The sequence below is a fragment of the Anolis carolinensis genome, chromosome 2, assembly GCF_035594765.1.
Source record: "Anolis carolinensis isolate JA03-04 chromosome 2, rAnoCar3.1.pri, whole genome shotgun sequence".
Taxonomy (NCBI): domain Eukaryota; kingdom Metazoa; phylum Chordata; class Lepidosauria; order Squamata; family Dactyloidae; genus Anolis; species Anolis carolinensis.
Window position 1 is genome coordinate 289,656,338 of NC_085842.1, and position 23,144 is coordinate 289,679,481.

The following is a 23,144-nucleotide window of genomic DNA, read 5'->3' on the forward strand; positions in this document are numbered from 1 at the left end:
TCATTGAACTACAATTTGGTAAATTTTACTTATACAGACCTTGGATGTTTTTCTAGCTGTAACAGTAGAGAGAGTCCTTGAGAAATCCCATTCTCTCTGCTTAAGAAAAGAGTAAGTAGCTTTGCACAGGACAGGGGCACCTGGATCTCAAAAGAAGTTACTTTTCTGTTGCTAATGGAGTTGAGATCTCATTACCTCTCTTGATTGCTCTTGATCTCCAACTCTCACATTGCCAACAAGGGGACTGCCTTTGCCTGCATTTGAATTCCTCAATATTCCTTAACTGGGAACTGGGAACATTTCAATCAGAAAAACACAATGTAGAAGCAATTTCCATGGCACATAATGCATATGCACAAAAGAAGTCACATACATGTACTGTAGTAGAAAAAAGCAGAATACATGATAATCAGTCACGTCTGGAATAGCAAAGTTATGGTCATAGATGCTTTTTTATGTCTCATAGAAGCTTTAGCATCACCATCTGCTTCTGTCACTTTCTCATGCTCTGGGACAAGAAAGTCCATGGGATGTTACTCTGTAGCCGCTACTTGCACAAGATATGCTCCCAAACCATACCTAGAAAATATCTATCTTCTCACAATAAGTTCTCAAATATCTTCAGGATACATTTCTAGTATAAATCTATAAAAAAAAAAAACCCTGAAAGCTGAAGGTTGTTCTAAACAATACTGATAATAACCATGCTGCAGAAATTGACAGGCTGGAAAGAGGAGGCTATTATTACAATCAATCTACTTAAAATTAATTCCTTATTAGTACTTCAAAGAACAAAATTCCTTATGCCAAATTTTCCAAGTGATTCAGAGACTTCTTAAAAATAGCTCACACACTCCCAAAAGATGCTGAAATGAAAGCCTGTCCATTCTTCTTTTGTGAGTAAAGCAGCAATTACTGATCTAATGATATGATCCAATTGCTCTTGGGCCCTTTGAAGCTGAAGGCATGGTTTTTTTCCTTAACAGTCTGGGTTCTAAATGTTTACAAAATGAAGATTACAGCTTCCCCACTTTCAACAACAAAAAGGGAACTGTAAGCACTAAAAAAAGCAAGAATTCAAAGAGGAACTTTTAAATCAAGAAGACGAGATTGTATGTAGACAGACTCAAAAGTAGTTTAGACCAAGATGGTGTGTGGGCTCACTGTGACCTGGCAGGTCTACATTGTTCATCCAGAAAAAGGTCTTGGACTGCAACCTGAAAAGAACAGAAGTGTCTGTACAGAAATGAAATTCTGTACATATTTTCAAAATCACAGCATAAGAAATTGAAGAAAGATTCAACAATGGGAGTATGGTTTTACACACAAAGAGAACAGCCCAGGAACATATTAAGCATTAATCACAGATATTTATAAAGGTTTTCTAAGAAACCTTGCACAACAATTTCATCAGGAAATTGTTAGGGAACAACCAGCTCTGTAGTCCATGGGAATTATTTCTGATCAAATATGGAATTCTGCCCTGTTGATAAAATAGGACCATTATTATTATTATTATTATTATTATTATTATTATTATTATTATTATTATTATTATTATTATTAGAATGCTCATTCTGTGGCCCACAATAAAATTTAAGATGACCAAGTTTAGGGAAAAAGCCATACCATTTTCCAAACAAATATTAAAAGAACACAAAACCACAACTAATTTAAGAAATGTATTTGCACTTCATAGAAACAACCTAGAAAAACAGAATCTGTCAGCAAACTAAAAGTGAATCCAAAAGTGAGAGGTTTTTATTGCCCTATCTGCTTACAGCCGTGCTGGCAGACTCCTGGAACACTTGCTTAAGCGGTCTGCAAGACCAGAAATGGGAAAAACCATGCATCAGAGCTACAGCACGTCATCAGCTGAACACTGGCAATAATCCAGTCAAAGTAATGCTACCCAGACAAAGCTCTAATGAACCCAGTACAGTCATTTCAAGCTTACTAATACTCTAGTCACAATATATTTTGTGAGAAAGTAATATTTCAAAAATTGGGTGGTTGGCTTCCATTTATGAAAACTGCACTTAAAAGAAATGTAGGCTACTTGTGTTACAGGTTGAAAATCCGTAAAATCACCATAAGGAGGCAGCATAAATCTGGAACTGTAGCAATCCAGAAGTAGCTGACCATCCGATTTACAGTGGATTGGGGAAGCACTAATTTTGCCTCCTTTTCTGTTCAGGTTTTTCTTAAACAAAATTAAAAGCAGGTTGGAAGAAGAACTACAGAAAGAACAACAATTTGCTGGGCCATTTATAATGCCAAACCATGGTTTGATGTGATGAGACTTTAAACTATCCTCAGGTTCATCACAGTATTTAAAAACTTCAATGAAACCCATCTCTCAACAGTTTCTTCCCGCTATTCCAGTTTGCCATTTTCCATACCAGAAAAGTAATTGATGATAGTAGTCCTGCTAACCAGGCCTGTAGCGAGGGGGTGGTTTTAGGGGTTCAACCCCCCCCCCCGAAATTTTTCAGGTTATAAAAAAAATCTGGTTTACTCATGAATTTTAACTGGTTAACCAAATCCCCATGCTAAGTCTATGAGATGCAAAACATTAAGAGTCCCTCCAGGCACTATCTCAAGCAGATATTGACAGGTTTGTAGCAAGGAGGCGTGCGTGCTAGGGGTTCAACCCCCCCCCCCCCCCCGAAATTTTCAAAACCCCTCCCGAAATTTTTTTCTGGCTACGGCCCTGCTGCTAACCTTGCACTGGAACCAAGAAAAAAAAAACATGCTTCCCAAATGCAAATCATAGTGTGCTGGTTCACGTGATACATCAATTCATAGTTTTATCTCAAAATAGGGAGATAAATGTACAAATGTACAATCTATGAGTGATCAGGCAACATATAGCCAAGATATCAGTAAAACCCTATTATTTTAGCATTAAATCGCTGGCTGGCATCCTATTCAACAGTTACAATATGATAAGATGGACATATACAGCACATTTATGGGTTTGACTTTTGCAGATTTAATTGTTCATAGATTTGATTAAAATGTTCTTTCTAGGAATCTCTAGGTCCTCCATTCTGACTTTATGGACAACATCCACCACAGAGTTGGATAGGAGGGCCAAGAGATTCCTAGAAAAGTGTTCTCTCCAGTAAAAACACAGTGGTTCTGTATATGTGGTTTTCCCACTTTTGTGGGAGTCCTGCACTCCTAACCCCACTAAATATGGAGGGCTCACTGTATAATATTGTAACCTCTAGGGATTCATATAGTCACGAATTCCTGAACATGACCTACAACCAACCTTTGCAGCTTGATAGCACCCTGACCAAGGCATTTCCAAGGCGCTGGAAATTGGAGCCTTTGAAATTAATTTTGACACGTGCTCCCAGTGACCGGGGGCTTTGGGACAAGCACTTCTACAGGATCCAGGGTATCTTCACTGACTGTTCTCAGGCACTCTCAACCAGGAGCACACTGTGAATATCATTTCTCAGCACCCCAATCTCCAGCACCTCAGAAATCCTGCATTCAAGGCACTGCCTCAAATATAAACGTAAGTCTGGGGTGGCCTCATCTGTCAAAACTATGATGATGGAGCTCTGTCATCATACTTACGATGCTGATGCAGGATCTTGACCATTGTTTGTCGTAGCATTTGAAACAGATGAATGAGATTAAAACAGAAGAAAAACAATTTGACCAAACATTCAAAAATATTAAAACAGAATGATCCCACATTACAATTTCTCAGGCCTAAAAACTGGAATATGTCATTTTAAACAAATCGCTTACACTGCAGTGTGGGTTTCCTTCAACAGTGCCTTAACAGGCACAAGCAATAACAGTAACAGTCCAAATTCTCCCTCTTCTCACAACCAAATTTGGCTATGTTTTAACTGAACTGGTCAAGGACAACATGTGCATGTTTGTTTTCTGATCAATGTAACATAGACAAATGAGTTTTGTTTCTTGTACTGATAAATCATAGATATAACAGAGAGCATGCCGATAGAAAAATTACCCATTTTCCTCCATTGATTCCAAATATCCCTCCTTAAAACAATTATAGAATATGTAATTCACCTTTCCATTGATGTATCAGATATGATTTATCTGGTAAACACACAATTTTTATTTATATTGGATTTTTTTCCTGATTTTAGATTAGGTCAACTAGAACAGGAGAATACCTAGAAAAGAAAATTGTTTTGTTATCTACAGAAAATAAGCATATTAAATAAAGGGTGTTTCAGATTAGCACTTGGTCGCACCTACCTGCAATCCCTTGTAGCAATCCACAGACGTTAAAAATACTTTTCTTCATAATACTCTGTACACACATAGTGAAGACAGATACAAATGCAACAGCACAGAGTATCATAATCCCCATGGCAAGGAAAATAGCAGTTGCTTGCCAGAACCCACTGGCGATCTCACTGAAGTTCTCTGCATAGGGGCCGCAAAGCGTATCAGGCATGGAAGACTGCATGTGCGGGATTCTGGTGCACCGTCCATAGATCCCTAGGGTCGGACGATATGGCTCCCCTGTCCAGTCATCCAACTCCTCAGGACGCCCAGGTTTAGCTTTGCCAATCAGCCAATCGGCGCTCATGAAAGCTATGAGCTCAGCGAAAGCCACAACAATACTCAGGAGTGTCCACAGCATTGAACGGCAGGTGACAATGACATGACACATATTGCTGTCCAGTGATCGTGGCCACTGCAACGGAGAGCTTGATATCCAAGGTAAAAAAGAATTGTAAAACTCACTCTCCTTTTCTCAAGTTAGAGGAAAAGGAAGATCCTGTTTCTCTTCCACTCTTCTCCAGAAATGGGAGGTGTTCTTGGTAGATGTTAGACAGGCAAAGTTTTGCAAGCAATCCACTCACTGATTTCAAACATTTGGTTTCTCTTTTTCTCTTCTTTGGTTGCAGAGTGCTGAAGTGTGTGTGGCTGTGTTAATATTCATACTGGCACATGACGTTCCAGCAGTGTGTGGGAGGCTCCATTGAGACTGCCTACTGGTTTGACATCACATACCTACAGAGAAAAAAGGAAGACACAGGGAGAGAAAGTTAGTACTGACTGAGGGGGAAAAGGTTTAACACTAGCCCTATGATCTCTGAAAACAATCCAAGTTTTGAGCAGAGATCTAAATCAACATTTAATAGTTCTAACATGGGCTTGTCTGCTGGAGACTTTCCAACCTTTTAACCTCAGGAGAGTGATTAATGCCCTGCAGCAATCCTGTACTTACAGTATCAGTTCCTCACCATCCAACTCAGCAGTTGTTTGTCAAAAGCTTTACAAGCTTCACAGAAACTCCAACCACACCCATCCATTCAAATTCTCACTTGAAAATCACACATTAGTGGCTGCAGTCGATGACAACAAAGATGAAATAAAAGCAACTTAGAATGCAGTCTATCTAAAGTTCCCTGGGAGTAAACGCCACTAAAAACAATGGGTCTTATTCCAGATGGCCATCCAGCCTCTGGTTAAAAGACTCAAAAAAGGTGCCTCTACCACACTCTTACAGTCAGGAATTTCTTCCTAATATTCAAGTAGAATCTCATTTCCTGTAATTTGAACCCATTGTTATGAGTCCTGGTCTCCAGGGCAGCAGAAAACAAGCCCCCCCCCCCTTATGACATCCTTTCAAATATTTAAACATGGCTATCATTTCATCTCTCAAACCTTCTCTTCGGCAGACTAAACATGCCCAGTTCTCTAAGCCACTCCTCATAGGGCATGGTCTCCAGACTTGTGATCATTTTAGTCACCCTCCTCTGGACATGTTCCAGCTTGTAAATATCTTTCTTGAATTGTGGTGGCCAGAACTGAACACAGGTCAAATCAAAGCAGAATAGAAGGCCACCATGACTTTCCTTGATCTAGACACTATACTCCTTTGGATGCAGCCCAAAATCCCATTGGCTTTTTCAGACGCTGCATCACATTATTGGCTCATGTTCAACTTGTGGTCTACTAAGACTCCAAGATCTCTTTCACATGGACTGTTGTCAAGCCAGGTGTCACCCATCCTGTGTCTCTGCATTTCATTTTTTCTGCTTAAGTGTAGTATCCTACATTTCTCCTTGTTGAAATTCATGTTGTTAGTTTTGAACCAGCTCTTTAATCTATTAAGTTAGTTTAAAGTATTAGCTATCCTTCTCAGTTTGATGTCATCTGCAGACTTGATAAGCATGCCCTCAGTACCTTCATCCAAATCATTAATAAAGATGTTGAACAACACTAGGCCTAGGGCAGAACCCTGTGGCACTCCAATAGTCACTTTTTTCCAGGATGAAGAGGAACCATTGGTGAGCCCCCTTTCGGTTCAGTCACTCAACCTATTACAAATCCACCTAACAGTTCTATTGTCCACCTTGCATTTTATTAGTCTGCTTGCAAGAAGATCATGGGGGACCTCGTCAAAGGCCTTACTGAAATTAAGATATGTTACATCCACAGCATTCCCTGAACTTGCTTACTCAAACACTGGCAGCTCAAATCTGGGGAGCAGGGTGAGCTCCCTCTGTTAGCCCTAGCTTCTGCCAACCTAGCTTCATGCAAATCATGCAAATGTGAGATAAATAGGTACTGCTCCGGTGGGAAGGTAACGGAACTCGATGCAGTCATGCTGGCCACATGATCTACAGACAACGCTGGCTCTTCCGCTTAGAAATGGAGGTGAGCACCATTGATGATCATAGCATTCTTTTCTAAGTGATTACAGGCTGCCGCTTTAATGATTTGCTCCAGAATTCTTCCTAGTATTGATGCCAGGTTGATTGGACAATAATTGTTTAGGTCCTATTTTTTCCCCTTCTTGGGTCCCCTCGGAGAGGCAAGGCGGCCTATAAAAGTATTATTATTAAAATAAAGTATTATTATTATTTGCCCTCCTCCAGTCTGCTGGGACTTCTGTTTGGTAAGAATTCTCAAAGCCCGGGGCTGTGGCGCAGACGGGAGAGCAATGAGTCACTGACCAGGAGGTCATAAATTCGAGGCCCGCTCGGAGCTATGTTTGTTTGTCTTTGTCCTGTGTTAAAAAGGCATTGAATGTTTGCCTAATATGTGTAATGTGATCCGCCCTGAGTCCCCTTCGGGGTGAGAAGGGCGGAATATAAATGATGTAAATAAATAAATAAATAAATAAGATTACTGCCAGTGGTACTGAAATCAATTTTGCTAGTTCCTTCAATACTCTTGGATGTAGTTCATCTGGCCCTGAAGTTGAATTTATTTAGAAGCCTGGCTTTTCTTGACTACTTCTTTACTCATTTTGGATTGCATTTCCCCTATTGTCCCGTTCACTCCATATTGCTCAGGTTGAACAGTTTTCCTTTTGGGAGAAGACTGAGACTAAGAAGATGTTGAGTAGTTCTGCCTTTTCCCTGTGCCTATTAGCCTTTCACCACCTTCTGTACTCATTTAATTTCTATAGTGAAACTTCATCATCTCCATTCACAACATTCTCTGGCTTGTTCAAATGCACCAGGCTACATTCTACAGTATCAACACAATTAACAATTTCATATGAACCCAATAAAGCACAGACATTGGAATGCTGGGGCTGACGTCCTTCCTAATATTAGGCTGGGGGGGGGGGGTGCAGCTCTCCTTGAAATTATCCAGCTAAATTAGACCGCCAAGACTCTTACATTGTTCAGTCTCTTCAGGAATTATCAATCAGAAGCATACTAAACGAAGCATTAAGAAATATTAAGAAACATTATAAGAGCAATTGTCATTGGACCTCCTAGGGATAATAAAGAGTCTATTGTACTTATTTTTTTGGGCGTAAGCTACATAATACATGGATGGTAGTTCTAAGTACATTTGAGCTTGTAAGAATCATTACATTTAAGGATGTCTAACTGACAACCGATGGGAAAAGTAAGTTGCCTTCACCCTGCATGTGGGCAAATTTAATAACCTTCCTGCCAAAACTGAGCACCCCCATCTTAAAAACAGTTCCAAGCTCCCTTGCAGAATATGTATGTGTTGTTGAAACAATGGCCAAGGTCCTGCATCAGGAGACATAACAGGCATGTGGCTACAATATATTTTCCGCTAACCCACTTTGATTCTGTTGTACTCAGAAGTGCCTTGGTTGTGCTTTCCTGAATGACAGGGGGTTTGACTAGATGGTCCATGTGGTCTCTTCCAACTCTATGATTCCAAGTTTTGGCCTGGTAAGAAGCCATCTGGAAACCATATGCTGAGTCTGCATTCCTTGCACCAAGAGTGGGTAAAGCATAATTAAACAAACAAGTTGTTGGGTGGCTGCTGATACTTAAAATGACACCATGTGGAAGCAGTTCCACACAAAAGCGCATTGATGTGCCGGAGTGTCTGAGATGACACCCGTGCACATACTGAGTTTCTCCACAGCACTAAAATATCCCAAAGTTGGCATGATTGACATGACTTAGTAGATGGATAGTTATGGTCTGTGCTTGAGAGTACACACTAACATAATACTGGTTAACAGAAAGTAACATTTTATTAGGGATATGTTTTCTTAATTTAAGAAAAGCAAAAAACACGCCCCAGCCTCCGGATACACTAAAAGACAGTTAAAGCAAAGAGCTTAGTTCAGTTTGCAATGTGACCTCTGGCAGAAATTAAAAGACAAGCAGCATCACTGTCAGGCAGACAGATGGGCATGTGGTGCAAACACACCCTCTGTAAATAACAAAAGCTGAAAGATAACGTATCAGTTGCCAAAACAGCAAATCCTCTCAGCATGTCCCATTTTAATAATAAACTAGGAGGAAGGAACTGCAATAATAGTCTCTTTTGACTTTACCCATGTCACAAAGGAGGTGAAGAGTTTAATAAGAACCTTGGCTTAGGAAACAGAGTTAACTTTAACACTGCACTAGTCCACTTCATCTACCACAAGAGGAATATCTCCTTCCCTCCTTCCTGCAGCAAGGCTCAAAAATCTGCACCGGATGGCTTCAATTTTTCCAAAGCAAATTCAAGGGGACGGGGTGGGTGGTGGGTGGGTGGGTGGGGGGGCTAGGGGGAATGCTCCCACCACAGTTGTTATATCCCAACTTTTCTCTAAAAATGGGAGTCAAGGAGGCTCAAAACATTGCTGACAGACCAACAGAACAAATAAATCCTGACCCAACAAGTAAACTTTTCAAATGTGGGAAACATCTCGCTGTTGGGTGCAGAAACACTCCTACAGCTACTGAGAGCAGTTTGCAGCTCAGAGGAAATAAGGCACAGAATATATAATCCCTCCATGATATGGAGTTAATGTGCTAGAAGTATCTACAGTTATGCAAGGAAAAGCAAGGTTCATATTTATTTTACAGGTGGAGATCACTAGAAAGGAAAAGTAGTAAAAGGATGAATAATTTATCATATGACAATATAGTGATAACAAGCAAGGTATCTGAAATATGAAACAGAAACAAATGCCATTTTTACTACTAGACATAACATACCATAAGTTAAAGGTTTCAGGTGTGGTTCAGAGTCTATGTAAAAAGTGCTTAAGCTCTGCACAGATGCTAAAAGTAAAATTAGAAAACTTGCTGTTTTAGTGGAATTTGCAAAATTTTCCAAACAGCACAGCCAGTTGTAATTCAAAAATTAATTTTCTCAGTTTTAGGTTCAGTGCTGCCAGCCCCTGCCTTCAATCTCCAATGACAGCAGACATACACATTCAGCCAATCTATGTCTGTGCCACAATCACTGCAGACAATTTCCTTCACAGCTGCCCTGGCGGAGGCAAAAAAGCAATAGAGACTTCCAGGCTCCAGCTGGGCATCCACTAACCAAAGTCCAAGCCAGGCCTTGTGCTTCCAGGGGTAATCTGGCATTCCCAAAGCTCATCCTACTATTAGCTAAATAAAGCAAATAGAATACCTCAAATAGCAGGTGCTGCTTCCTTGTAATAATACAATAATAATAAGGTCAAATGAGATGGAAGCTCTCAGAGATGAAGAACCTGCTCTGTATGCAGAAGGTTCTGGGTTCAATTCTTCCATTATTTAGATAGGTTTGGGGAAGCATCTTCGCAAACTCTGAAGAACCACAGGCAGATAGTATAGACAACACAGATAGTGTACACAATAAAGAATTAATCTTTCTGTGTTCCCAATATTGGACTTTCCTCTACATATCATATTTAAAGCAGGGCCCCTAAAATTAGTCATGACAGACCTGTTTCACTGAATCAAGCGACATTTTTCTAAAAATAATCAGGCCTGTGCCCAGTTCAGTCCCAGTAATGCAATCCTAGACATGTCTACTCAGAAATAAACCCAACTGAGCTCAATAGGATTTACTACTGAGAATAAGGGGACTACCTCACAGTATGAAATCTGCTTCTGATCCTCTGTAGGCTTATATTGTTTTGACAACTAGCTAATCATTTTGGCTGCTTCAACTAGTGTACCCTCCATGGCATGACTGAATCGTCTTCAACTCAGAGCATTTTATTTTTTACAATGTATCAGCTATAATTTCAGAACATTATATCAACTTCCCATCTTTGAGCTGCCTCTCAGATTAAAGGGATATACTTTCCTTTTCACTCAAAATTGCACATCTTTTTAAAAGGCTATCTGTATTGACAATCATTGCTATTACATAGCCAGTATTCAAGAAGTTCTGGAAATGAGACTTCTGTTTGCATTTGGATAAATGATAAAAGGCATCTGTTTAATTAGGATTGGTGAAATATGTGATGCAATGTCATACTTCCCCCACTCCACCATTACCCATTCATTTGATAATCAGAGTGGAAGTAGAAGAGCCTACAGAAGATAGTCAGCAATATCTCATTCAGAAAGAATTCAGAAATGGCAACCACTGCATGAAGTCACTAATGCCTAGGATTAACAATGTGTTAGATAGTTTATCCAAAGTAAACTGAATCGCTCCATGTTATTCTTTGTGCTGTTTCCTTTTAAAGAGGTTTCAGTTTTTATGGTCAGGAACCAGGACACTGCTTGTGAGCAAAATGGTAGAAACAATAAGTTGTGATAGACAGCCTCTCTCAGCTGGCATCCTGCTGATGTGTTGGATTACAGTTTCCACTGCCCACAGCCAATATGTTGGCTGAGATTATAAGCATTGTAATCCAGCCCATCTGGAGGATGCTATTTTGGAAGACACTGTCCTCTATTATCAGTGGCAGGTGATTTCAACTGTGTCACCTTCTTTAAAAATTGGAGTAGATAAATACACAACACCATCATATTTGTAATGATCAGATGCATCTTACGTGCTGCAAAGGGACTCATTAATATTGCAGGCACGTTTAATTGACAAACCATTGCTTCTATCATTCCTTCTCCACAAATATGTCTGCAAGATGAGCACAGCTGTTACAGGGCCCTTTTGAGTGGAGTTTAAAATGCAACAAGTCTCAGCAATAACCAATAAACTAGAACTAGGATCACAGAGTTTTCAGAGAATGGAGGCTTAGTTTAGTGGCCCTATTCCTGAGAAAGCAGGATTATGCAACATCAATTTATTAGAGGCAAGTAACAACTCTGAATGCATTTCCCTTTAATGTACACAACCCCAGTCCCCCACCAGTTAAGCACATGGAATGACTGAGTTCCTGGAAAAGCTTTTTGGTCTTACGTTGTACTTTAATATCAATTCAAAAATACTGATACAAAAATTGCATTCTACAGTCGGAGCAAAGGTTTTTCTTGCAAGTTAGTGATTCTGAGGTTCTCCTTGCACTTCTACTGTAGGTGTAGATTGTTTGCTTAAGCCACCTGTGTTTAACTTATACACTGTACTTGCTCAGCAGAGATGCCTCTTTTAAGGCACACCTTGGTTCTTGGTCTTCCTCTCCTCTATTTGAAGTACATCATGTTCAGAAGGATTTGAAGGAACGTCGCCTAAAACTTCTTTGAGACATGGACAATCTGGATTCAACTATAAGGAAGGTCAGAAGGCTTCTGCTCTTCTAGTTGTACAAACTCTAATTTCTGGTTTCTTTTGAAAAATGAAAAAAAAACCAGCCTGAAAGGATTAATATCAGCACTCCCCTAAATTTCTATCCAGTGCAGCCTCTCTTGTTTGGTTAACTAATAAATCAACTTTAGAAAAGTGCATTTTGGCTGAGCTTAAATAAACAGCTGCAGTGAGGGCCACACAGACAGCTGAAATGGGACCATTTTTGAGAAAAAAAGGGGGGGGGGGGAAGAAAAGCAAGCAGCAGCTGCAGGCACCACCAGGCCTTTTCTTCTCATGTCCAGTACAGTCTGAAATGAAATCATTCAGAGGAGTTTGTGTATCTTTTGTTTACCAAACAGAAGGTTAACATCTTGATAGTTACAATGAGGAAAAGCCGCTAGAGTCTTGGCACAGATTCTCCCTGGACTGTTATTCATTACTGGATCTACCACATTCTGAGAATGCTTTGAGCAAATGGATAGCAGAGGTAGCAGCTATTTATATGTGCATGTGTTTAAATTATTGCCATTTAAAGATACTTCTATGAGTTCACATTATTTGTGCACACACAAAAGAGAGGCTTCTAGTCAGCTTCCCTCAACTTGACTAAACTCAGTTTTTAAACCACCAACTGACAGTTTCTATCACTCTTTCTATGCAGAATAGCAGCAAAACAGACAAAGTTAATGGAAGTTGGTCAATCTGGATAATGACTTTGATTTCCTGTCTCACTGTTTCCAGGGTATTTCCCATACACATCTACATACTTTAAAAGGAGTTGAATTTCATATCAATCAAAAGTCTACCTCTCATCTTTTTTTCAAAATTCATCTACTTTTTGTGTAACCAACAGTGTTTGTTTTAGTTGTAAAGAGGTGTGTGTGCCTTCAACTCATAAGTATTCCCAGCCTACCACATCTAGTATTTGTTGACCCATCCCATCCATGTACTAGTCAGGGCTGAGCCTGCTTAGCTTCCAAAATCTGACCGGATCTGATGCCTTTAGGGTGTTTAGGTACATATGTACAGATCACAAAATTCAACTTAATGCAGAGGTATTTGTTTAAGTTACAAATATATAACATTATGGTCCCTGAGAGAACATCCAAGGCCATGTTGGGCTTTCTTCTCCATGAACAGAGAAGATGAAAGATGGGCAGCAGAAGGCATTCTTCTTAAAAAGATAGAAAGTTTATATTCTTCGTCCATGGGGCTGAAAAGGGACATAGGAATAGAATAAGGGGGAAATAGCAAGGAACCGTACATTATAGTAGTCACGGCTGTTGTAAGGCTATCAATATGCAAAGGAATTTTGTAGAGACTAAGGGAACAAAGTTGGTAGCATGAACTTTCCTAGTCTATGTTCTCAGGTGCATGAAATGCCTAGGAACAGACTTTTGTAGGCAGACTGCATGTGAATAGCCACAGAAATGCAAAATTTGTGGGCATGAAGTGTCATTGGGGGACAAAGACAGGAAGGAAAATGTTATCTAAAGATAAGGTAAGTAGATAACCATGTAAACAGTGGAGGAAAATACTGGAATATAATGTGATGTGATAAAATGGGCCAAGGACGCCCTCAAGAGGCTGGGGCATTAACTAGTGTGTTATAATATTTCTTGTGTGACATAAAACCCACTGTTGATGGACTGGAGCTTGTTGACATATTCCAATTCCACTGTTTCTCTTTCCAATCTTCCTTTGTAACATCTTTAAAGTCCAAGGACAGTTTTTCTGAGATCAAGGATGGAATGTCCAGAAAAATTGAAATATTGCAAAGATAGTTAAGCTTTTGAATCAAACATTGTGATTATCCTTCCCAAAGACAGAATGTTTAGCCCAAAATTTCACTTCTACAATGGCTAATACTTGTTCCAATGAAGTTCAGACAACTAGGCCACAGAATAGCTACATCCTACCCACTTAAATCCTGATTGTGAACTACATTTTTAACAAAAGTCTATCTTCTAAAGTAGCAGATAACTGAAGTGTCAGCAAAACTAGTACAATGTTGGTACTATTCTCTCCTTCCTTGTGCAAACAGCAATATGTTTTGTCAATTGCTTTACAGGACACTTAAACCCTGGCTCAGCCCACCATTCCCATTTAGCAGACAGTAGATACCTCTTTCAACAAGCCTCTTTTCCCTGTCTCTCAGGAAGCAGCTAACTGATGTTCTCATCACATCTCATGCATGATCTCCATTGCAATAGGTATAATAAGCAGGGTCCCTGTTTCAATTCCTCCTCACACTAGAGATTGCTTGTGCAAGGAGAGTCTGCTGCTTCCCCAATAACAGGACAGACCTCCTTCATCACAGCAGTTACTGCCCATTAAGTGGAGTTTACTTCACAAACCAACAAATCCTTTGGACTAGGCTTTACATGGAGATTAAGCAATAAAAAACAGTCACAAATGTAACACATTCGTAAATGCTTAAGAGGATTCCATTTTGGTGTTTTAATTTTTTCATAATAAGTGGTAGCACGAGTCATTGTGACTGTCATGTCACTGTCCATACGCACGTCAGCTGTTGTTTGAGTTTGCCTACATGGCAACTTGCATGGGAGAAAGCAGCTATGTGCAGAAGTAACAAGATCATAATTCTTAGAATGAGGATCTGCAGAAGATGATGTGGAAAGTCATTGTCAGCTGGACTGAGCCCATAAGTAACCTTTTCTTTGTTTGTCATGTGATGTGGCATAATTGGGTATGAAAGTAGTCATGCAGATCATCTGACAGTTGCGTAAGTTCTGCTTTCTTAACTTTTGTATGGTTCTTATTTCTCTACATAGAAAGGCATGTTTTCTACACCCAAACATAAATCCCTGATGATTGTATTTAGCCCCTAGGTTATTTCACCTTAGCACATTATGTGGTCCATCACAAAACAGTATGGATGTGGTCATCAAGATCACATGGCAAATTTGGAAACAATGCTCCTCTGACTCCCTAGCTTTCAAATGGCTGTTAGTCCTTAATATGGCAACAATTATCTAAACTCAAACAGTTCCATGCTATGCCTGAGATGAATCAATATCTTTCTAATGTTGCAAAGGAGAAGCATTACTTACCCTCTACTTGAAATATATATATAAAAAAACATGTGACAAGTCAAACATATAAGAAGTGAAACATATTCCACCAGAAACATGAATCTTAAATAAATATCCATTAAAACGTTGATTGATTTGTAATTCATATATGTAACTCTTTAATGTACCACTTGATATTTTTTCCTTTGGTGGCAAAAATGTCAGACTCCTAACATTTTCCTGCATCATCGAAGTTTCAATTTCCTGGACTGTGGATATGTTCCAATTACTCTTTGTTATTGTATTTCAAATTCCTTACGTCTATAGCCAAAGCATTGTGTTTTGAAAACTTACTGCAGATTTGCTGTGCTTCCAAAACTTATTAAACTTTATATATGGGAAAAAGAATGCAGACAGCCTGGCATTTCTTGGTATCTCAAAAGAAAGGTGCAAGTCACTGGAACAGAAAGCATGTGTTACCCAGAGCAACTTTGGCCACAAATACTAAAATAACATAACTGTTTAAGAATTTATAAACTGGGAGGACAACTAGGAATTTCACCTCTTTTGTTCCAGATGAAACCATTCCAGATGAAATCATTCAATGTTCAAGATCCCCCAATGAAATCCCCTTTCTTGTATGCCTAAATTATCTCTCTGGATACAGCCAACACAGATTATGTCAAGCTTGGGATATCCTCCCATTGCTCTAAATAGGGATTCTACATTGTAACTGAACTCTGAAAAGGAAAAAAAATGACCAAATGCTGCATGAATCATTATGATTTTATATTACACATTTATAGAAAGTCTTCAATAGTGAAGATTACACTATATTCCACGAGGAGTTATTCTGAATCAGTCCAGTCTACATAAATGTGTAAGACAACTTTCTACGGTCTACATATTTACCAGAACCTTGGCATTATTTACATATGACTAGCTCGTAATTAATTCCCTTTCTCTCTGTCCATATTACATTATGATTGTTAACAAGGGATTATATTAAATCCTTTTCAGGTGTAATTGTTTCAATTGCACTTATAATTATGGTTGTGCAGCCTCATTAACTGGAAGCAGAGGAACACCATGCAACTGTTCCTTGTGCTGTTGAATAAAAAAGTAAAGATGTGTTGTTGAAGGCTTTCATGGCCAGAATCACTGGGTTGTTGTGTGTTTTCCGGGCTGTATGGTCATGTTCCAGAAGCATTCTTACCTGACATTTCGCCCACATCTATAGCAGGAGCCCCCGGTGAAGCCCCCGGTGGAGTAGTGGATTAAAGCCTCATGACTTGAAGGTTGGGTTGCTGACCTGGTTCGAATCCCACCCGGGGAAAGCGCAGATGAGCTCCCTCTATCAGCTCCAGCTCCATGCGGGGACATGAGAGAAGCCTCCCACAAGGATGGTAAAAACATCAAAACATCCGGGCGTCCCCTGGGCAACGTTCTTGCAGACGGCCAATTCTCTCACTCCAGAAGCAACTCAAGTTGCTCCTGACATGAAGAGGAAAAAAAACAACCTCTGAGGATGCCTGCCATAGATGTGGGCGAAACTTCAGGAAAGAATGCTTCTGGAGCATGGCCATACAGCCCGGAAAACACACAACAACCCAAAAAAGTAAAGTTTGGAAAGGTTATTTTTGGACAGGGTATAGGGTTACAGCACAGGCTGTAACCCTATACCCTGTTCTGCCTTACGACTGACCAGGAGGACGTCTGGATTCAACTTCAATTTATTCGCTCTCATCCAGACCGTCACAGCAGCCTGGACAGCCTCTTTAGCATCTGGTGAAAAGGAGTAGTAGAACTGAACATCATCTGCATACAGATGCCGGATGACCATATGTTGGGATGCTTTGAATGCGATTTTCCTGCTTCTTGGCAGGGGGTTGGACTTGATGGCCCATGAGGTCTCTTCCAACTCTACTATTCTATGATTCTATGATTCAATATTCATTTGTTTCATAAACTACCTATATACACAGCCTGTAGGTGACTTTATACACAACATATTTAAAATAGTTTTGTGCATGAAATAAAGTTTGTACACACTGAACCATCAGAAAAGGAAGTTGTCACTATCTCAGCCTATTTACCTATTACCCCTAAAAATGATGTCTTGTTTGCTGAAGAGAAAAACATGTTTTAGTAAACCTTTCAGAATTAACTGAATGGAACATGCAACATAAGGAAGCAATTAAACCAGGTATGCACAGCAGAGAAAACTAAAAATAAGTACAATAGAGTCTCACTTATCCAACTTTCGCTTATCCAACATTCTGGATTATCCAACACAGTTTGCCTCCCACTCGGATCCACAGCTGTTTCTCTAGGCAGCAAGGACTGAACTTTTTATGGATTTAATATCTGACAATGTTGTTACAATGACTAGCTCGTAATTAATTCCCTTTCTCTCTGTCCATATTACATTATGATTGTAACATGGGATTATTTTAAATCCTTTTCAGGTGTAATTGTTTCAATTACACTTATAATTATGGTTGTGCAGCCTCATTAACTGGAAGCAGAGGAACACCATGCAACTGTTCCTTGTGCTGTTGAATAAAAAGCATTCATTGTAGGCAATTCTATCTTTATTTGTAGTCAATTTGTTAGTAGCCAATGTTTTGGAGTCAACATTTTCAATACATTGCGATGTTTTGGTGCCAAGTTCGTAATTACTACATAACGTTATTGTGTACTGAACTGCTTTGTCTGTCAATTTGTTGTAAAACATGATGTTTTGGTGCTTAATTTGTAAAATCATAACATAATTTGACATTTAATAGGCTTTTTCCTTAATCCTGCCTTATTATCCAACATTTTTGCTTATCCAACATTCTTCCAGCCCATTTATGTTGGATAAATGAGACTCTACTGTAATAAACATACAACTGTGGGGATTATATCGGGAAAGGGAATGTTTGTGACAGATTCATGATGACACACGTTGGAAGAAATGACAAGGAATGGAAAAAGTAATTAGTATTAAATCTAGCAGGTGTCAGACAAAAACCAGAAATGTTACCATACAGTGTACCAGAAAATATGGAACTGAAAACATATTCTATGAAGAATGGAAGGGGATTAAATTGAAGAGCAGGAAACTAAAAGATCTGTTACTGAGGGAAGTCAGTACACTCCACCACATGGAGGCAGCACTACTTCAACAGAAGGAGCACTGCCCATGAAGGCAGCCTACCATATAAACAGGACAAGTGGACATCTCTCTCTTAATAATTGTCTTGCATATGAGGTTTAGCAACCCACTCTATCCACCATGATGCATTATCAATTTCCTACTGAAGTGGTGGCAAAACCCTAACATCGGTTTGATCCTAAACCTTAAGTTCCAATGAAAGAGTGTTGAAAGAAAGAACCATAGTGCTCCCTTTATCGGCTGGGGTTTGGTTCCAGAACCCCCCATGGATACCAAAACATGTGGATACTCAAGTCCCATTATACACAATGGCATAAGATATATAATGGCAAACAACTCAAAATGAGTTTCAGAGAAAGTATGAGGATCTGTAAAATTGCAGGACAATACAGAACAGTAGGAGCCCCTGGTGGTGCAGCAGATTAAACCACTGAGCTGCTGAACTTGCTGGCCGAAAGGTCAGTGGTTCGAGTCCGGGATTCAGGGTGAGCTCCTGCTGTTAGCCCCAGCTTCTGCCAACCTAGCAGTTTGAAAACATGCAAATGTGAGTAGATCATTAAGTACTGATCAATACAGTTGAAGTGGTTGGATCCTTAGGGGCAAGTGACCATGTGCTCCTGCAGTTTGCAATACAAAGGAATGCTGAAACTAAGACAAGTCAAACACGCATTCTCGACTTTAAGAGAGCTGACTTCCAAAAAATGAAGGAATTACTGAGCGGCATTCCATGGACGCCGATATTAAAAAACAAGGGAGTTAAGGATGGATGGGAGTTTTTCAAAAGTGAAATACTCAAGGCGCAAATGCAAACAGTGCCAACAAAGAAGAAAAATAAGACAAGTGCAAAGAAGCCAGAATGGATGTCCAAAGAACTTCTAACTGAGCTAAAGCTCAAAAGTGACATGCACAAGAAGTGGAAAAGGGGAGAAATCACCAAAGAAGAATTCAAACGTATAGCCAACACCTGTAGGGAAAAGGTTCGCAAGGCTAAAGCGCAAAATGAGCTCAGGCTTGCCAGGGACATAAAAAACAACAAAAAAGGCTTTTTTGCTTACGTTGGTAGAAAAAGGAAGAAAAAGGAGGCGATAGGGCCATTGCAAAGAGAAGATGGGGTGATGGCGACAGGGGACAGGGAAAAGGCAGAACTACTTAATGCCTTCTTTGCCTCGGTCTTCTCACAAAAAGAAAGCCATCTTCAACCTCAGCTACATGGAATGGACGAAGGATTGGGGGAAATCCAACCCCAAATAGGGAAACAAGTTGTCCAGGAACACCTGGCCACTCTAAACGAATTCAAGTCCCCAGGGCCAGATCAGCTACATCCAAGAGTACTGAAGGAACTAGCGGAAGTTATTTCAGAACCACTGGCAATTATCTTCGAGAGTTCTTGGAGAACAGGAGAAGTCCCAGCAGATTGGAGGAGGGCGAATGTGGTCCCTATCTTCAAGAAGGGAAAAAAGAACGACCCAAACAATTACTGTCCGGTCAGCCTCACATCAATACCAGGCAAAATTCTGGAAAAGATCATTAAGGAAGTGGTCTGCGAACACTTAGAAACAAATGCGGTCATTGCTAATAGTCAACACGGATTTACCAAAAACAAGTCATGCCAGACTAATCTGATCTCTTTTTTCGATAGAGTTACGAGTTGGGTCGATACAGGGAATGCTGTGGATGTAGCGTACCTGGATTTCAGTAAGGCCTTCGACAAAGTCCCCCACGACCTTCTGGCAAACAAACTAATAAAATGTGGGCTAGACAAAACTACTGTTAGGTGGATCTGTAATTGGCTAAGCGAACGAACCCAAAGGGTGCTCACCAATGCGTTGTCTTCATCATGGAAAGAAGTGACAAGTGGAGTGCCGCAGGGCTCTGTCCTGGGCCCAGTTCTGTTCAACATCTTTATTAACGACTTAGACGAAGGGTTAGAAGGCACGATCATCAAGTTTGCAGACGACACAAAACTGGGAGGGATAGCTAACACTCCAGAAGACAGGAGCAGAATTCAAAACGATCTTGACAGACTAGGGAGATGGGCCAAAACTAACAAAATGAAGTTCAACAGGGACAAATGCAAGATACTTCACTTCGGCAGAAAAAATGGAAATCAAAGATACAGAATGGGGGACGCCTGGCTTGACAGCAGTGTGTGCGAAAAAGACCTTGGAGTCCTTGTGGACAACAAGTTAAACATGAGCCAACAATGTGATGCGGCTGCTAAAAAAGCCAATGGGATTCTGGCCTGCATCAATAGGGGAATAGCGTCTAGATCCAGGGAAGTTATGCTCCCCCTCTATTCTGCCTTGGTCAGACCACACCTGGAATACTGTGTCCAATTTTGGGCACCACAGTTGAAGGGAGATGTTGACAAGCTGGAAAGCGTCCAGAGGAGGGCGACTAAAATGATTAAGGGTCTGGAGAACAAGCCCTATGAGGAGCGGCTTAAAGAGCTGGGCATGTTTAGCCTGCAGAAGAGAAGGCTGAGAGGAGACATGATAGCCATGTACAAATACGTGAAGGGAAGTCATAGGGAGGAGGGAGCAAGATTGTTTTCTGCTGCCCTGCAGACTAGGACACGGAACAATGGCTTCAAACTACAGGAAAGGAGATTCCACCTGAACATCAGGAAGAACTTCCTCACTGTGAGAGCTGTTCGACAGTGGAACTCTCTCCCCGGGGCCGTGGTGGAGGCTCCTTCTTTGGAGGTTTTTAAGCAGAGGCTGGATGGCCATCTGTCGGGGGTGCTTTGAATGCGATTTCCTGCTTCTTAGCAGGGGGTTGGACTGGATGGCCCATGTGGTCTCTTCCAACTCTACTATTCTATGATTCTATGATTCTATGATACTGCTTTGGCAGGAAGGTAACAGTGCTCCATGCAGTCATGCCAGCCACATGACCTTGGAGGTGTCAATGGACAATGCCGGCTCTTTGGCTTAGAAATGGAAATGAGCATCAACCCCTAGAGTCGAACACAATTAGACTTAATGTCAGGGGAAAACCTTTATCTACAGCACAATATGCCTACCGCTACACTACCCAACACATGGCAAAATCAAGATTTGTTTTTTGGAATATTTTTTCCGAATATTTGAATCTATGGATTCAGAACCTGTGGATGTGCAGGTTTGACTATAAATGGAAAAGGGATTGAATTAAAAGAAAATTACATTTATACTACTGATGGGGGGGGGGGAGATAGAATTCTTTGCTACGCTGAACAAATCACAGTTGGCCTTGATAACATTATTTCAAAGCTTTTACAGCAAGGAAATTTCTAATTACAGGATAATAACAACTGAAGGTTCTTGAATGTAAAAAGCACTTCTTACTGTTAGATGTACACTCCACTCAACCATGTGATTCAGATTAATGGATACAAGGTGGTGCGATGCTAAGGAAGCACATCCTATCCAAAAGACCACACAGAGGGTTATAATAAGACATATGAGAATACAAAATGCAAGACATGGATGTCTACTGAGTAATAAGGTAAATACAGGATAGAAAGAAAAATAATAATGATAATAAAGAAAAAAGAGGATATGTTCTGGGATTTTGCTGAAGTGGGCAGTGAAAGGGGGGCTATAAAAGTTCATTTCCGATAATCACATAAACCAGGGTTGAGTAAATTCTAAGACCTTGAGAGTCAGAGAAGAGACGGAAGTGAAAGCGGGGCAAGAGGTGGTTTAGTTCAGTAATGCTGGCATGGGAGCAAAGCTAAAGACTAGGAGCCGAAGCTACAGTTGTCAGGACTGCTAAGATGAGCGAAAAATCTTAAAGCCAGAGATTGTCTTCTGAAAGAAGATATAGAACAGAGGTTCTTAACTACGGATCTGTGAAAAGAATTCAGATGGTCTGTCAGCTTGAACTGGAAAAAAAATCAACTTATTAACTTCATTTTCTCTGACTGAAATCTACATTTCCTTCACTTAGGAAGGTATGCAAAAATTACAGTAGTTTTCAGGCATTAACATTTTGGGGAAGTTGTCGAACATAGTTTTGAATATATCCTAAAATTTAATTTAAAGATATACCCATGTCAAGCATCATAAAACTATCTGCTGCTGTATTCTGAGAAGGGGCCTGTGGTTTTACCTGACTAGCAAAGGGATCAAAAAAGTTAAGAATCATCAGTATGAGGGGATAACTCTCCAAGCTCTCAGAGTTTGCTCACTTTTGCTGGATGAATGGGGTTTTTTTTCATGTCAGGAGTGACTTGAGAAACTGCAAGTCACTTCTGGTGTGAAAGAATTGGCAGTCTGCAAGGACGCTGCCCAGGGTACGCCTGGATGTTTGGCTCTCTTTGAATTTGTGGTGGTAATAGCTGGACAAGAATTCCAGGGGCATCCTCAGCTGAAACACAAGAGAGGTCTAGGGAGCCACATGTAATGTGTAGGTTGTGTGTTGTCTATTAACTTAAACCATGGATCAAATAATTAGGAACAAATTACATAGACACTATGCCTTGTACCCTGTCCCTTGTTACTTTCTATATAGTGGTTTGTGAAGGAAGGCTTCTCTTTTTATCTTTACTGTCAGAAGTTCAAGCTATGGTTTGCAGATTCTAGTATGTCAACTAAATATGTTAAGATCATACCAAAATGCAGTTTGTTAATGTGGGATTTGTGTATTGGTAGTGTTTAAATGAAATTTGTGTCTTTCCTGTATTGCATACTGATTGTATCATCCAGAGTGTACTATAGTCTGGAAAGAGTTAATTACTAAGAAGCTGTGATGACCTTGATGTGTGGCTGGAGCTGGGGAGTATCCAGACACAAGTGTGTGTGCATTGCTGATTGCATCAGTTCTGTTCAGTTCTGTTCTGAGTTGAGTCGAGTTCTGTCTGCCTAGAGTGAGAGTCCTGTGTTCGTCTTTTGTCTGCAAGCCTGTTTGTCTTGATTATTACTGAAGTCAGTAAAACTTTGTATAGTTTTACCAACGTCTCTGATGTCTCTTCGTTCTGCGTTCCACTGATTCTATCCAACTATTGCTGCGCTGCAAATTACTCTGACAGTGTTTGTGTT

General features: G+C 40.2%; 1 protein-coding gene across 3 annotated transcripts in view; it reads right to left on the reverse strand.

The window, feature by feature from the left end:
- lhfpl2 (LHFPL tetraspan subfamily member 2) overlaps window positions 1-23,144 on the reverse strand; it is a 109,840-nt gene that overhangs the window by 13,743 nt on the left and 72,953 nt on the right. For all 3 annotated transcript variants that reach the window (XM_008102920.3, XM_008102918.3, XM_008102917.3), the window contains one exon: window positions 4,255-5,019. In XM_008102920.3, the coding sequence (XP_008101127.1) occupies window positions 4,255-4,675 (421 nt within the window). In that variant the 5' untranslated portion in view covers window positions 4,676-5,019. The remainder of the gene's footprint in view (window positions 1-4,254; window positions 5,020-23,144) is intronic.